The following is a 15,846-nucleotide window of genomic DNA, read 5'->3' as shown; positions in this document are numbered from 1 at the left end:
GAAAGCATTGGGGAAACTCAGAATAATGCCTAGATTACCTCAGTCACTTCCTAGTCCTGGACCTCAGGTAGGTGAGGCCTAAGTCTAAGTAGATTGGGCTCAGTCAGCATAGAGAGTGGTCTGAAACCCTGCAGTGCGTCATGGTAAAAAATGATCAGAGCCTTAACCTAGGATAGATGGACCCAAGTCTTCAGTCACCCCTTCTTGATCCTCACATGAGGAGCCAGCTCAGTTTCTTCACTGAAGTGTCAGGTGTGTGTGGCCTTGTTCTGAGCATTTGACCTCAGGCCAACAGAAGGCAGTGATGGGCCAGGCCCTGGCAGGGGAAAGGTGGGTATCCTACGTGTGCACGGAGGAACCTCCCACCCACAACAGAGGGCACCTCACAGAGTCCTGCCGCCCCTCCTGTCAGCTTTGGGGTCCCAGGAATGTGCTTGCCGTGTGCTTGCTGAGGTGCCCTTTTGTTCCCTCCAGAAGAGGCCCCGGATTGGAGGAGGTGAAGGCCTTGGTCTACTCTACATATTCTCAGGTCCCAGAACAGCAGGAGGCCAGGAAGTGCTAGGAATTAAGGTGAGGTGGCTACCATGAATATGTCCCCTTGGGCTCCCCACCCATGTCAGAGGGTCCTCACATTGCCTGACACCTCCACACCCCACCGTCAGCTACAGAACCCTGTGCTGTTCCTGCTATACCCTGAACAGTCATGTCACTTCCTACTTCAGGTTCTTAGTGGGCAGGCTGATCAGGAGTGAGCCCTGTGAGTCCCATGTAAACCCCTAAAGGGGAGACCTGGAAGTCACCTTTGTCAGTTCCGCCTAGGGTGTGTTTCTCAGCTCATGCCTCTCACATTCCCACACTTCCCCCGGCCCGTGGTTCCTCATCGCCCATCTTCTGCTCACACTCAGTCACTGTTCGAGCACGAGTCATCATGCCTGGTCATCATATGAGTGAGCCGTTGAAGCCTGAGGAAGACTTTCCGTATCCAATTGAGATCCCTGACTTGGTGGCGGGGGAGCTGTTCTGGGCTATGCAGGAGGAGGGGGTGGAGGAGGAGGAAGATGCCATGTCTCTCTCCTCCTCCCCCTCAGTCCTGTTTATAGACAACCTAGAGGAGGTGCCTGCTGCTGAGACACCAAGTCCTCCCGAGAGTCCTCAGCGTGCCTGCCCCTCCCCTCCTGCCATGGAAGCCTTTCCATACAGCCAATCTGAAGATGAGAGCTCCAGCATCCAAAATGAAGAGGGTCCAAACACTGAGGGAGGCCCTGAAGATGATGCCGATTTCTTGCTCCACAAATCACTGCGTTCGAAGATGATGGAAATGGTGGAGTTCCTGCTCCTGAAGTATCGTACAAAGGAGCCAACCACAAAGGCAGAAATACTGAGTAGTGTCATCAAAGAGCACCAGGACCACTTTCCTGAGCTCTTCAGTGCGGCCGTTGAGTGCATTGAGTTGGTTTTTGGTGTTGTTGTGAGGGAAGTAGACCCCAGTACCCACACCTATGTCCTGGTCACTGCCTTGGGGCTAACCTATGATGGGATGGTGAGCGATGAGCACAGATTTCCCAACACAAGCCTCCTGGTGACACTTCTGTGTGTGATCGCCTCAGGGGGTGATTGTGCCACTGAGGAGAAAATCTGGGCTGTACTGAATGATTTAGGGGTGCATGATGGGAAGGTACATTGGCTCTATGGGGAGCCCAGGGAGCTCATCACCAAAGTTTGGGTGCAGGAACAGTACCTGGTGTACCGCCAGGTGCCCAATAGTGATCCTGCACGCTATGAGTTCCTGTGGGGCCCCAGGGCCCACGCTGAGACCACCACGGTGGAAGCCCTCAAGTTTATGCACACGGTTAAATAGGGATTTCCATCTCCTCCCATCCCTGCCTGAAGAGCCTGAGTGCAATGAGAAACACTATGCCTGAGCCTGAGTTGCATCCAGGCACTTTTCAGGTCCATGTGCATTAACTTCTTTTGCTGGGCATAAAGTGCGTCCAATTTTCAACTCTGTTTCAGAACAAACCAGTAGTGAGGCCCAGGGAAAGGTTTAGGCTCCTATTGTGATTGAGAAATTTATGATTTATTATTTTGTGAATTTTTAAGGAAATTTTCTAATGTTCCTTTACGTAGAAGTTTTCATAAACTTTTAGCATGTAAGTTTGTAAATGACATTGATCACATATATATTTCTACATGTCCAGCTCCAGAGTAAGAGATTTGCTACTGTGTAACGAAAATTGGGACCCTTCCCATCCTAGTTTGTGATCCCAATCTAGATAACATGACATTATAATAGAATTTCCTTGGAAATGTGTAAGAACTCAGCAGTAAAATCCATGGAGTTAAGAAATAGAAAAATAAAAGCAAAAGGTTGTTAATTTTTGCTTCTTACATCTTCTCATCTGTCTTTCCATGAAACAGCTTATCCAAGGATCCTTGAATCTGGCAAGAAAGTGGGGGGATTTCATCTGAATAAAGACGACCCCTGCTCAGTGGTTCATTTAATCCCCAGACATTCACTGATCCTATGTCCTCTGGAAGGCCCTGTGTTAGTAGTGGGCACACTAACATAAGCAGGGCATATCCACCCACGGGATGATAGTGTAGGAGCTGAAGTCATATAAGGAAGGGGTTAGGTGTCTCCTTAATCCTACAAACAAGTAACAGAACAGGTGAGGCGGTAGGCCTCCAGCGACCAGCACTCACTTGTGAGTGGACTTCATATTTACCGCAGCGTACTTGCAACAGCATGAATGGAATTGGAGAGCATTATACTAAGCGAAATAACCTAGTCAGAGAACGGTAAATATCACATGATTTCACTCATATATGGAATATAATGACCGACATAAATGGATGAACAAAAACATATCCGAATACAGAGAAGCATCGATCAGACCATCAAACCTCAGAGGGAAGGTAGGGCAGAGTGGAGGTAAGGGGGCGAGATCAACCAAAGGACTTGTATGCAAGCATATAGGCCTAACCAATGGACACAGAGGCCAGGGGGTGAGGGCATGAGTGGGATGTGGAGCAGGGCAATGTGGGGATAAGGACACATATGTAATACCTTAGTTAAAAAATGACGTGCATGGCGTGAGCCAGGGTACTTGGGAAACTGCGATCCCCTCTGCTGGGGTTGATTGTAAAGAAGCTGGGGTGGGAGCTTTTTCTAATTTCATGCCATTGTTATCGGAGAAGATGCTTGTTATGATTTTAATCTTCTTGAACTTGTAGAGACTTGCTTTGTGTCTTAACATGTGGTCTATCTTTGCGAATAACACATGTGAACATCAGAAGAACGTATATTCTGCAGCTTTGGGGTGAAATATTGTGTAAATGTCGTTCATTTTATTTATTTATTTTTTGAATCTTCTTTTTATTTTTTTATTTTTATTTTTTTTAATTAAATCTTTATTGTTCAGATTATTACATTTGTTCCTCTTTTTTCCCCCCCATAACTCCCCTCCTCCCAGTTCCCGCCCCACCCTCCGTCCTCACTCCCCACCCACTGTCCTCATCCATAGGTACACGATTTTTGTCCAGTCTCTTCCCACATCTCCCACACCCCTTTCCCCCCAAGAATAGTCAGTCCATTCCCTTTCTATGTCCCTGATTCTATTATAATCAACAGTTCATTCTGTTCATCAGATTATTTATTCACTTGATTCTTAGATTCACTTGTTGATAGATGCATATTTGTTGTTCATAATTTGTATCTTTACCTTTTTCTTCCTCTTCCTCTTCTTAAAGGATACCTTTCAGCATTTCATATAATCCTGGTTTGGTGGTGATGAACTCCTTTAGCTTTTCCTTATCTGTGAAGCTCTTTATCTGACCTTCAATTCTGAATGATAGCTTTGCTGGATAAAGTAATCTTGGTTGTAGGTTCTTGGCATTCATCACTTTGAATATTTCTTGCCACTCCCTTCTGGCCTGCAAAGTTTCTGTTGAGAAATCAGCTGACAGTCGTATGGGTATTCCCTTGTAGGTAACTGGTTTTCTTTCTCTTGCTGTTTTTAAGATTCTCTCTTTATCTTTTGCTCTTGGCATTTTAATTATGATGTGTCTTGGTGTGGTCCTCTTTGGATTCCTTTTGTTTGGGGTTCTCCGCGCTTCTTGGACCTGTAAGTCCATTTCTTTCACCAGGTGGGGGAAGTTTTCTGTCATTATTTCTTCAAATAGGTTTTCAATATCTTGCTCTCTCTCATCTTCTGGCACCCCTATAATTCTGATGTTGGTACGCTTGAAGCTGTCCCAGAGGCTCCTTACACTATCCTCGCATTTTTGGATTCTTTTTTCATTTTGCTTTTCCGGTTGGATGTTTTTTGCTTCCTCGCATTTCAAATCATTGACTTGATTCTTGCGCTCCTCTGGTCTGCTGTCGGGCGTCTGTATAATATTCGTTATTTCAGTCCGTGTATGCTTAATTTCTAGTTGGTTCCCCAATATAAGATCGAGGGTCTTATTAGTTTTCGTGTAGATCTCATTAAGTTTATCGACAGCTTCTAAACAGTTCTTGAGAGACCTTAAAAGTGTGGTTCTGAACTCTATATCTTCCATTGACAATTTTGTCCTGTTTCTTTGTCTCCGCATTTTGTTATGCTTCCTTGGTGCACCCCCTAGTGGTCTTTGTTCGCAGTCTTATAGTTGAATCTTGATTGTTGTAGCTAATTCCAGGGAGGGTTTGACCTCCAGGCCAAGTGGCTATGAGAATCAGCTGTGTCAGCAGGGAGAGAACTTCTGTCCTCTAGGGAGGTGCCAATCTAGCCTTTGCCTGAGGCTATTCGGCAAATGCCTCTGTGCAGGGCTTGGGCGAGGCGGGTCGCACAGCATCAACAGGGTGGGCCGGAGAGAGCAGTTATGGCGGCTCTCAGTCCTATCCCCAGGGGCTCTGCTGCTCTGAGTCCCAGCACCCACTGCAGAGCTCCGAGAGAAAGCTGCACTCGCTCTGACCGAAGCCAGACAGTCCCGCTTCTCCCGTTTGAGTCTGGGTCCCTAAAGACTCGCCAGGATCTGGAGCTCAGAGTCTGAGACTCCTTCCCAATTGAAAACGCCAACCGCGCCCTCCGCCGCCAGCCCGCTCCGGGCACTCCTGCAAGTGCCAAACTTGGGAGAGGATGAGGAACTCTCCTTCATTGTTAATAGGGAAGAAAATGTTACAGCCACTTTAGAAGAAAGTTTGGCATATTCTTATAAAGTCAAACATGGACTTGCCATTCGATTCAGAAACCCCAGTCGTCAGCTTTATCAAGTGAATTTGGGGTCCATAAAAAACACCAAAACGATGCATGATTAGAGCAGTTTGATTCATAATTCCCAACCAAGTCTTCCTTCAAGAGGTGAATTCATGAATAAACTTTGATAAAGCCACAAACTGAAACTTGGATTCAAAGCTGAGGCCACCCTCAAATGTTCCAGAAAAAAGAAAGGTTCAAAGGGAAGTCCTATCAAATGGTCAGGGAGAACTCATCAGACTCTCATGCTGACTTTTCCAAAGCACACGAAAAGATGGGCAATTGTACAACTCATCCTCCCAGCCTACCTTTCTTTTATTCAAAATCCTGAGGAATTCCCACAAACAGAGCTTTTGGAACAAGTTCACTCACATAGCATAAAATAGCCTGTACATTCTAATGGCATATTCAACTCAACAGTGCATTATATGAACAAGCAGCCTATCAGCCTATATCCAATAAATAAGATGAGGATTGAATGTTATAAAAAATTCTATTGCAAGTCTATGCACACAAAATACAGTAGAAAAAAAATTTTCCATGCCAATGGCTACAGAGAGAGATCCTTGCAACACACACACACACACACACACACACACACACACACACACAAACAAAACACACAAAAAACACCCCCCCCCCAAAAAAAAGAAAAATCAGACAAACAATCAAAAACCTTTAATATGAGTTCAGGGAAATAACTTTGAACAAACTCAGCCAAAAGGGAATTTCCATTTCCTAAAATTGAGAGCAACCTGCTTAAGTGTGAAACATTAAAAACATTTCCATTAAAGGCAGGGACAAGTCAGAGATGCAGGCTGTGGGTATAAAAGTAAATATGAGGTATGAATATGGAAGAGAAACAAACAGTATCTGTTGATAATAGGATCATCTAGCTAGAAAATTCAAAAATGGAGACCTGGATTATTCAAATGCATCATAAACTGTTTGGAAGATCACCATAGCAATAACAAAACCTTCCCACACAAAGCAATAACTAATTAGAACATGGAATACAAAAATCTCGTTGACCACAATTATAAAAGCCAAAACTTAACTAAGAAGTATCCTAATTTAAAAAGAGTCAACTAAAAATAATACTGAGAGATTCAGGTTAAAAAAAAAAGCGCCAAACTAATGGAGCAGTTTCCATATTCATTCATGGGAAACACAATATTGCAAATATGTTTATTCTGCTTAAAATTTTACAAATTTAGTACTATCCAGGTGTTGCCCAAATAACAATTATGCTTGGACTGATGACTTCTGCTCCCTAAATAAATGGAGAGAAAATATCTGAGGAAGAGATTGGAGGGCAAGGGCTGGGGGATTATTCAACAATAAAATGTAAACAACTTAATATGAGCAAGCCCCTTGGGGAGACCAGACTGGTGAGCTGGCATTTGTGGTTGAGGTGGTTGTGTGGGGGAGCTGGGAAGTGGTTGAGGACTGGCCTTTCAAAAAGTATTGTTTCAATAGATTATAAAGAATAGAGAAGGAGTAGAAAAGCAAGTATCCGAGTAAATCATGCAAAGTAAGATTAGGTAAGCTTTCATAAAATAACTTGTCTATTATATGGAAATACATAGGACGTAGACATCCATGCATATATAAAAATATAAATATAAAAATAAAAATAAAAATAAAAATAAAAATAAATATAAATATAAATATAAATATATATATATGTATATATAGTATGAGTACCTGTAGATATATAAACACGCCTGATCAACATTTAGACTATATGTGTACACATACACTATATATCCAGATTTATACATGCATATACATATATGCAAAGATGTATGCATAACTAAAATGTATACAAACTAGGTAGAGGTGCAAAATATAATAATTACTATGAATGAGGATCAAAAAGGAAAAAAGCCTGCAATGACAAGCAAAGGTAGACAGATAACCCCGAAACCACAGGCCCGCTCCAAATCCCTGCTGTAGCTCAGCGACTATAATGCAAGGAAACATGTAGAACACAATGTTTCCATAGTGCCAGGCGGTCTGGTGGGGCCCACCCCAGGACCCAGGCTGGTGCTCCTGTGACATCCGGGTACCTCAGGCAGGGCTGTCCGGCTGCGCACTCCCGCCCACCTCCCGGACTCTAGGACCCAGAGGCACCTGGGGAGGCTGACACTTGGCCTGAGGGGCACAGACCCAGGTCAGCACAGGGTGGGGGCCCAGGCCATCCAGCCCAGGTAGGGACCAGAAGGGGGGGCTGGTAACAAAGGAGCAGAACTCCGCCCCGGTGAGGGTCAGCAGGCCTGGATGACCCCACAATTGGTTTCCGGAAGTGATGTCACTGACTCACTGACTTCCGCCTGAGAAGCCTCCGGGAGCTGAGCGCCATCTTTGGGAGGCCGGCTTCGGGTCAGTAGACAGGACAGGCGCTGAGGGGAGCCACCTCAGGTCGGCACCAGCGGGCCCAGGCTCTGCCTGGAATCAGGGTGAGGACCAGACGAAGGTACCCGGGAGCTAGTTCAGCCCCTGCCGGGAGCCCTGGGGAGTGAGGCCCACAGGCCTCCCCTGGGGTCTCGGGGTGAGGGCCTCCGTGCAGGGGGGTCCGGCCTCCCGGTTCACAGAGGGAGGGTCCCAGGACCTGCAGGCCTCATGGTGAGACCGTGGGGGGGGGGGGACAAGGTGACTCTGGGCCCAGAGCAGTCAGTCCCGGGGGACCCAAGGCGCGGGGGGGGGGGGGCGCCGGGGGGGGGGGGGACCACGAGCGGCGAGGCCTGACTTCCGGGTCCTCCAGTTCTGAGACCCTCGGGCGGCTCCGTGTCAAGGCAGCGTCTCAGGTCGGCAGAGGGAGTCCGGGACCTGCCGGGAGATTGTGGGGCCTGGACCCCGGAACAGTGTCCATCGGGCAGGCCTCCTGGGGTGGGGGAGGGGTGAGCTGACGCATTGTGCTTTGTGATTTCTGTATCGGGTCTGAGAGACACTGGGGCTTTGGTAGAAGGAGCAGGGCTTCAGGCAGCACAGAGGTAACCCCAGGTCCTGCTGCTGTCAAGTTGAGGACCCTGAGGGAGATTGGGGGCCCTGAACCCCAGAATCCTCAGTCCTGGGAGGACCAGTGGGCGGGGTTCTTCAGGGCGGGGTGGGGTGACTTCTGCATCAGGTGTGAGAGACTGGGGTTTGGTGTGAGGAGCAGAGCCACAGGTGCAGAAGTCCAGTGACCCTTTTCTGAGATCAAGGGAAGGAAAGGCAGGGTCCCTCCTAGCGGGACCTGGGGTGGCCGACACTTGGCCTGCGGGGCACAGACCCAGGTCAGCACAGGGTGGGGGCCCAGGCCATCCAGCCCTGGTAGGGACCAGAAGGGGGTTTGGGCACAAAGGAGCAGAACTCTGCACATGTCAGCAGGCCTGGGTGACCCCACAATTGGTTTCCAGAAGTGATGTCACTGACTCACTGACTTCCGCCTGAGAAGCCTGGGGGAGCTGAGCGCCATCTTTGGGAGGCCGGCTTCGGTCCGTAGAGGGCAGGAGGCCAGTGCTACAGAGTCCAGGTATGACCCTGACAGACGACGGAGGCCCCAGGTCCAGGGAGGCCGTCCTGTCAGCACTGAGGGTCCTCGGTGGGGCATTTTAATGGGAACTACTTCCAACCCCCCCCCGCCCCTCCCTCCTACCTCCTCAGAGAAAGGGGGGGGGCGGCAGGACAGGCGCTGAGGGGAGCCCCACAGGTCGGCATCGGCAGGGCCCAGGCACTGCCTGGAATCAGGGTGAGGACCAGACGGAGGTCCCCGGCAACTAGTTCAGACCCTGCTGAGTGCCCTGGCGAGTGAGGCCCACAGGCCTCCCCTGGGGTCTGGGGTGAGGGCCTCCGTGTGGGGGTCCAGCCTCCCGGTTCACAGAGGGAGGGTCCCAGGGCCTGCAGGCCTCATGGTGAGGCCGTGGGGGGGGACAAGGTGACTCTAGACCAGAGCAGTCAGTCCCGGGAGCCCCAAGGCCCAGGGGACCACGAGCGGCGAGGCCTGACTTCCGGGTCCTCCAGTTCTGAGGCCCTCGGGCGGCTCTGTGTCACCGCAGCATCTCAGGTCGGCAGAGGGGGTCCGGGACCTGCCCGGAGTCAGTGTGGGGACCCTGAGGGAGACTGGGGGCCTGGACCCGGAAACAGTGTCCACCCGGCAGGCCTCCTGGGGGTGGGGGAGAGGTGAGCTCAGGCATTGCGCTGTGTGATTTCTGCATTGGGTCTGTGAGACACGCAGGGTTTGGTAGAAGGAGCAGGGCTTCAGGCAGCACAGGGGGGACCCCAGATCCTGCTGCTGTCAAGTTGAGGACCCTGAGGGAGATTGTGGGCCCTGGACCCCATAACTGTGTCCATTGGGCAGGCCTCCTGGGGGTGGGGGAGGGGTGATCTCACGCATTGCATTTGGTGTAAGGAGCAGAGCCACAGGTCCGCTGAGAGAGAACAGACGGGACCCAGGACCCCTCAATATAGGGGATCCCATGAAGGGCCTCCCCTGCTATGAGCCATGGGAGACACCATGTTAGATGACCCTGTGAGGTGTGTCCTAACTTTTGCATGCAGGTCTGAGATACGATACACTGGGGCTCACTGTAAGGAACACAGCCACAGGAGGATGGAGGGAACCCTGAATCCCACAACCAGGGGACCCCATAAACCCTACCCTGCTATCAGCCTTGGGATGTTCCCTGGTAAAAGACCAAGTGCCGAGTTTCCTGACCTCTGTATCCAGGACTGAGTGAGACTCAGGACTTGGTGAAAAGTGTAGGGAATCACACTTCTAGGAATATTTCCCTGAGAAACCGGAAATACCAATGAGAAAGAATGTATGCACCCCTATGTTCATAGCAGCACAATTTACAATTGCTAAGATGTGGAAACAGCCAGGTGCCCATCAATGACCTGATGAAAAAGCCGTGGTACATGTATGCCATGGAATACTATGCAGCTGTATAAAGGGAAAGGTCTCTTACCCTTTGAGACAGCATGGAGGGGCCTGGAGAGTATCGTGCTAAGTGAAATAAGCCAGTCAGAGGAAGATAAATATCACATGATCACACTCATATGTGGAATTGAATGTCAAAGTAAACTCATGAACCAAATAGATACAGACACATGCAAGCATGGGACAGATTGGGGAATCTCAGAGGGAAGGTGGGGAGGGTGGGAAGTAATCAACCAAGAACCTTGTGTGCATATATGCATGGCCCATGGACACAGACATTTGGGTGGTGAGGGCGGGGCAAGAGGACAGGAGTGGGGCGGAGGGGGTCATTTGTAATCTCTAATAATAAAAGCATTATATGCTAATTAGACGGGACACCCTTCTGGACGTCCTTCCTCAGGAAGCCAGGGCCGGAAGCCAGGGCTGTGAAGGAAGCCCAGGTCTCAGGTGCCAGAGGGAAGCTGGTGCCGACATCCAGGGCAAGGAAGGCCTACTCTTGCATAAATTTTGTGCATCAAGCCTCTAGTTCTTTCAATAATAAAGAATTACTAAAAAATTAAAAAATAAAAATAAAAAAAGCCAGATAGGGAATCAGGTCCACAGAGAAGAGGGCAGTAGTACTACCCAGACTCAAGTGGCATTTAATGCCTTCAAATCAGGGTCTGTGACACTGTGGGGTTTCGTACACAAACCAACCCCAGTGAGGCTGAGGAAGGACCCAGGACCTGCCAGGGTAACTGTGTGGACCCTGTGTCAGGACAGAGGGGACCCAGGACTGGCAATGTAGAAGCTGCACAAAACCCTACCTTGCTCTCGGCCTTGGAAGGCCACAGGGCTGGTGACCCCATGGGGTGTCTCCTGATTACAGCATTCAGGTCTGAGGGAGACTGGAAACTTGATGAAACCTATAGGGCCTCCCTCAGGTCCACAGAAGGAATGCGGAAGCACTTCCTAGAGTCAAGGCGCTTTCCTTGACTTTTGCATCCGGGTCTGACAGGCTCTGGGGTTCGGTGTAAGGAGCAGAATCTCAGGTGGGCAGAGGGAAGAGTCAAGGTGAGGAACCACAGGGAGGACTGAGGGAAAACAGGAACCCTAACTGGAGGGGAGTCCACAGAAGTCTGCCCTTCTCAAAGTGTTGGGAGGCCCTATGGTGGGTGACCATGCAGAGAGGAACCGCAGAAGCCCGGGCCTGATGTCAGCCCTTGGAATTCAGGGAAATGACATATGTGGCAGAGGGGAGGACCCGGTTCTTGCCCCAAGTCCAGGTGAACATGCAAAGGGAAGACTGAGGGACCCAGGACCCCACAACAGAGATGCCCCACATTACCCCTACTGTGAACCCTGGGAGGTTCCTGGTCCATGACCACATGCTCTCTTCCTGACTTGGGCCTCTCAGGTTGACAGAGAGGAGGTTCCAGCTCCAGCCAGGAGTCACGGTGAGGATCCTGCAGGAAGACAAGCGGACTCCACCCCCTGAGTGCTGAGGGGTCAGGCTCCAGGTAGGCAAAGAAGGGCTGCAGGGCTCTGCCAGGATACCAGGTAAGGACCCGAGTTAGGACTCAGGAAACCCCCTAGCACACCTTGAAGTATGTATGCCTGAGGCTTGGCCAGGGCCATAAGTGTCCACAGTGTCCCTCTTCTTGCCAGCAGCACCTGCAAGCCTCATGGTAGGCCTGTGGATTTGGGTTGCTTCCAGACTTCTACCTTAGGACTGGCAAAGGGAGGTGAGGGCATTTTCCTGAAGGTGCTGGATTCAGGGCAACATGGGAGGTGTGCCAGACAATGCTGGAAATTAAAGTGTGGGTCTTGAGGCAGGATGGTGGTACCTCCCACCCCAGTAAAAACAGGGACCAGCTGGCTTAGGCTCTGCTGGCACAACTTGGTCACTCGGCAGGATAGTTAATGTGGTGTATCTTGAAGTCCACCTTGGAGGTCACAGAGAGATGGTGGACATGGCCTGCAGTACTCATTCTCAGTTCAGCAGAAGGGAAAGGTCCCAGGCACTCTCTGAGTAAACCTGGGTAGCTCGGGGAGGAAGGAGGACACCACACTCCAGACAATGGGTGCCCTGAACCCAGTCTGTGCTGCTGTCAGCCCTGGGAAAGGCCTGGCATGGGTCTGCAGAGCTGGTTCCTTCACAGGTTTGTCTGAGGGCACTCGGGAAAGACAGGGCCTTGGTCAGAGGGAATGGCTTCAGTTCATGCAAAGAGGAGCTGAGGTTGTGGAAGGGTCATAAAGGTGTGAATGCTTTCTTGTGGGAAACTGCAGCTATGTGCTCCCTGAGAAAAGAAGAGAGCCCTCAGCATCAGGGAGTGTCCTGTCCTCAGCATCCAGATTCCCCAGGCAGGGGTACCTGGGTGTGACATGCTCTCCCTTTCCACATGCCTGCTCCTCCTGAGCTTTTCTCACTGAGGACAGTTATTCAGGGTGTAATCAGTTCAGCTGGATTCAGACCCAGGCCAGGCCAGGAAGAAAGGCAAGTATCCTGAGGCCAGACTAAGGGAGCTCTGTACCCAGAACGGATGGGCCCAGGCCCTGGTGTCAGTTGTGTGGGAACCTGGGCACGGGTGGGGACAGATGGAGCTCCTGTTCACTATTGTCTCAGACCTTTCAGGAAGGTGAGGACCTTGGTGTGAGTCCACACGTTGTATCATCCCCAGGATCCACATTTGGTCAGCAGAGAGAGGAGTCCCAGATCCTGCAAGGAATCAAGGTGAGCACTGAAGGGGAGCAGAGCACATGGGAAGCCAGACCTACCCTGCCTCCTCTGAAAGCATTGGGGAAACTCAGAATAATGCCTAGATTACCTCAGTCACTTCCTAGTCCTGGACCTCAGGTAGGTGAGGCCTAAGTCTAAGTAGATTGGGCTCAGTCAGCATAGAGAGTGGTCTGAAACCCTGCAGTGCGTCATGGTAAAAAATGATCAGAGCCTTAACCTAGGATAGATGGACCCAAGTCTTCAGTCACCCCTTCTTGATCCTCACATGAGGAGCCAGCTCAGTTTCTTCACTGAAGTGTCAGGTGTGTGTGGCCTTGTTCTGAGCATTTGAGCTCAGGCCAACAGAAGGCAGTGATGGGCCAGGCCCTGGCAGGGGAAAGGTGGGTATCCTACGTGTGCACGGAGGAACCTCCCACCCACAACAGAGGGCACCTCACAGAGTCCTGCCGCCCCTCCTGTCAGCTTTGGGGTCCCAGGAATGTGCTTGCCGTGTGCTTGCTGAGGTGCCCTTTTGTTCCCTCCAGAAGAGGCCCCGGATTGGAGGAGGTGAAGGCCTTGGTCTACTCTACATATTCTCAGGTCCCAGAACAGCAGGAGGCCAGGAAGTGCTAGGAATTAAGGTGAGGTGGCTACCATGAATATGTCCCCTTGGGCTCCCCACCCATGTCAGAGGGTCCTCACATTGCCTGACACCTCCACACCCCACCGTCAGCTACAGAACCCTGTGCTGTTCCTGCTATACCCTGAACAGTCATGTCACTTCCTACTTCAGGTTCTTAGTGGGCAGGCTGATCAGGAGTGAGCCCTGTGAGTCCCATGTAAACCCCTAAAGGGGAGACCTGGAAGTCACCTTTGTCAGTTCCGCCTAGGGTGTGTTTCTCAGCTCATGCCTCTCACATTCCCACACTTCCCCCGGCCCGTGGTTCCTCATCGCCCATCTTCTGCTCACACTCAGTCACTGTTCGAGCACGAGTCATCATGCCTGGTCATCATATGAGTGAGCCGTTGAAGCCTGAGGAAGACTTTCCGAACCCAATATAGATCCCTGACTTGGTGGTGGGGGAGCTGTTCTGGGCTATGCAGGAGGAGGGGGTGGAGGAGGAGGAAGATGCCATGTCTCTCTCCTCCTCCCCCTCAGTCCTGTTTATAGACAACCTAGAGGAGGTGCCTGCTGCTGAGACACCAAGTCCTCCCGAGAGTCCTCAGCGTGCCTGCCCCTCCCCTCCTGCCATGGAAGCCTTTCCATACAGCCAATCTGAAGATGAGAGCTCCAGCATCCAAAATGAAGAGGGTCCAAACACTGAGGGAGGCCCTGAAGATGATGCCGATTTCTTGCTCCACAAATCACTGCGTTCGAAGATGATGGAAATGGTGGAGTTCCTGCTCCTGAAGTATCGTGCAAAGGAGCCAACCACAAAGGCAGAAATACTGAGTAGTGTCATCAAAGAGCACCAGGACCACTTTCCTGAGCTCTTCAGTGCGGCCGTTGAGTGCATTGAGTTGGTTTTTGGTGTTGTTGTGAGGGAAGTAGACCCCAGTACCCACACCTATGTCCTGGTCACTGCCTTGGGGCTAACCTATGATGGGATGGTGAGCGATGAGCACAGATTTCCCAACACAAGCCTCCTGGTGACACTTCTGTGTGTGATCGCCTCAGGGGGTGATTGTGCCACTGAGGAGAAAATCTGGGCTGTACTGAATGATTTAGGGGTGCATGATGGGAAGGTACATTGGCTCTATGGGGAGCCCAGGGAGCTCATCACCAAAGTTTGGGTGCAGGAACAGTACCTGGTGTACCGCCAGGTGCCCAATAGTGATCCTGCACGCTATGAGTTCCTGTGGGGCCCCAGGGCCCACGCTGAGACCACCACGGTGGAAGCCCTCAAGTTTATGCACACGGTTAAATAGGGATTTCCATCTCCTCCCATCCCTGCCTGAAGAGCCTGAGTGCAATGAGAAACACTATGCCTGAGCCTGAGTTGCATCCAGGCACTTTTCAGGTCCATGTGCATTAACTTCTTTTGCTGGGCATAAAGTGCGTCCAATTTTCAACTCTGTTTCAGAACAAACCAGTAGTGAGGCCCAGGGAAAGGTTTAGGCTCCTATTGTGATTGAGAAATTTATGATTTATTATTTTGTGAATTTTTAAGGAAATTTTCTAATGTTCCTTTACGTAGAAGTTTTCATAAACTTTTAGCATGTAAGTTTGTAAATGACATTGATCACATATATATTTCTACATGTCCAGCTCCAGAGTAAGAGATTTGCTACTGTGTAATGAAAATTGGGACCCTTCCCATCCTAGTTTGTGATCCCAATCTAGATAACATGACATTATAATAGAATTTCCTTGGAAATGTGTAAGAACTCAGCAGTAAAATCCATGGAGTTAAGAAATAGAAAAATAAAAGCAAAAGGTTGTTAATTTTTGCTTCTTACATCTTCTCATCTGTCTTTCCATGAAACAGCTTATCCAAGGATCCTTGGATCTGGCAAGAAAGTGGGGGGATTTCATCTGAATAAAGACGACCCCTGCTCAGTGGTTCATTTAATCCCCAGACATTCACTGATCCTATGTCCTCTGGAAGGCCCTGTGTTAGTAGTGGGCACACTAACATAAGCAGGGCATATCCACCCATGGGATGATAGTGTAGGAGCTGAAGTCATATAAGGAAGGGGTTAGGTGTCTCCTTAATCCTACAAACAAGTAACAGAACAGGTGAGGCGGTAGGCCTCCAGCGACCAGCACTCACTTGTGAGTGGACTTCATATTTACCGCAGCGTACTTGCAACAGCATGAATGGAATTGGAGAGCATTATACTAAGCGAAATAACCTAGTCAGAGAACGGTAAATATCACATGATTTCACTCATATATGGAATATAATGACCGACATAAATGGATGAACAAAAACATATCCGAATACAGAGAAGCATCGATCAGACCATCAAACCTCAGAGGGAAGGTA

General features: G+C 49.9%; 1 protein-coding gene across 1 annotated transcript; it reads left to right on the top strand.

The window, feature by feature from the left end:
- Nucleotides 1-1,027: 1,027 nt before the first annotated feature.
- On the top strand, nucleotides 1,028-14,785 carry LOC132223419 (melanoma-associated antigen 4-like). The gene is made up of 2 exons (XM_059678630.1): nucleotides 1,028-1,849; nucleotides 13,919-14,785. The coding sequence occupies exons 1-2, from the start codon at nucleotides 1,028-1,030 to the stop codon at nucleotides 14,783-14,785; spliced, it is 1,689 nt and encodes a 562-aa protein (XP_059534613.1).
- Nucleotides 14,786-15,846: the final 1,061 nt, after the last annotated feature.

The sequence above is a fragment of the Myotis daubentonii genome, chromosome X (assembly GCF_963259705.1).
Source record: "Myotis daubentonii chromosome X, mMyoDau2.1, whole genome shotgun sequence".
Classification (NCBI taxonomy): Eukaryota; Metazoa; Chordata; class Mammalia; order Chiroptera; family Vespertilionidae; genus Myotis; species Myotis daubentonii.
This window is presented reverse-complemented; position numbering and strand designations above follow the sequence as displayed.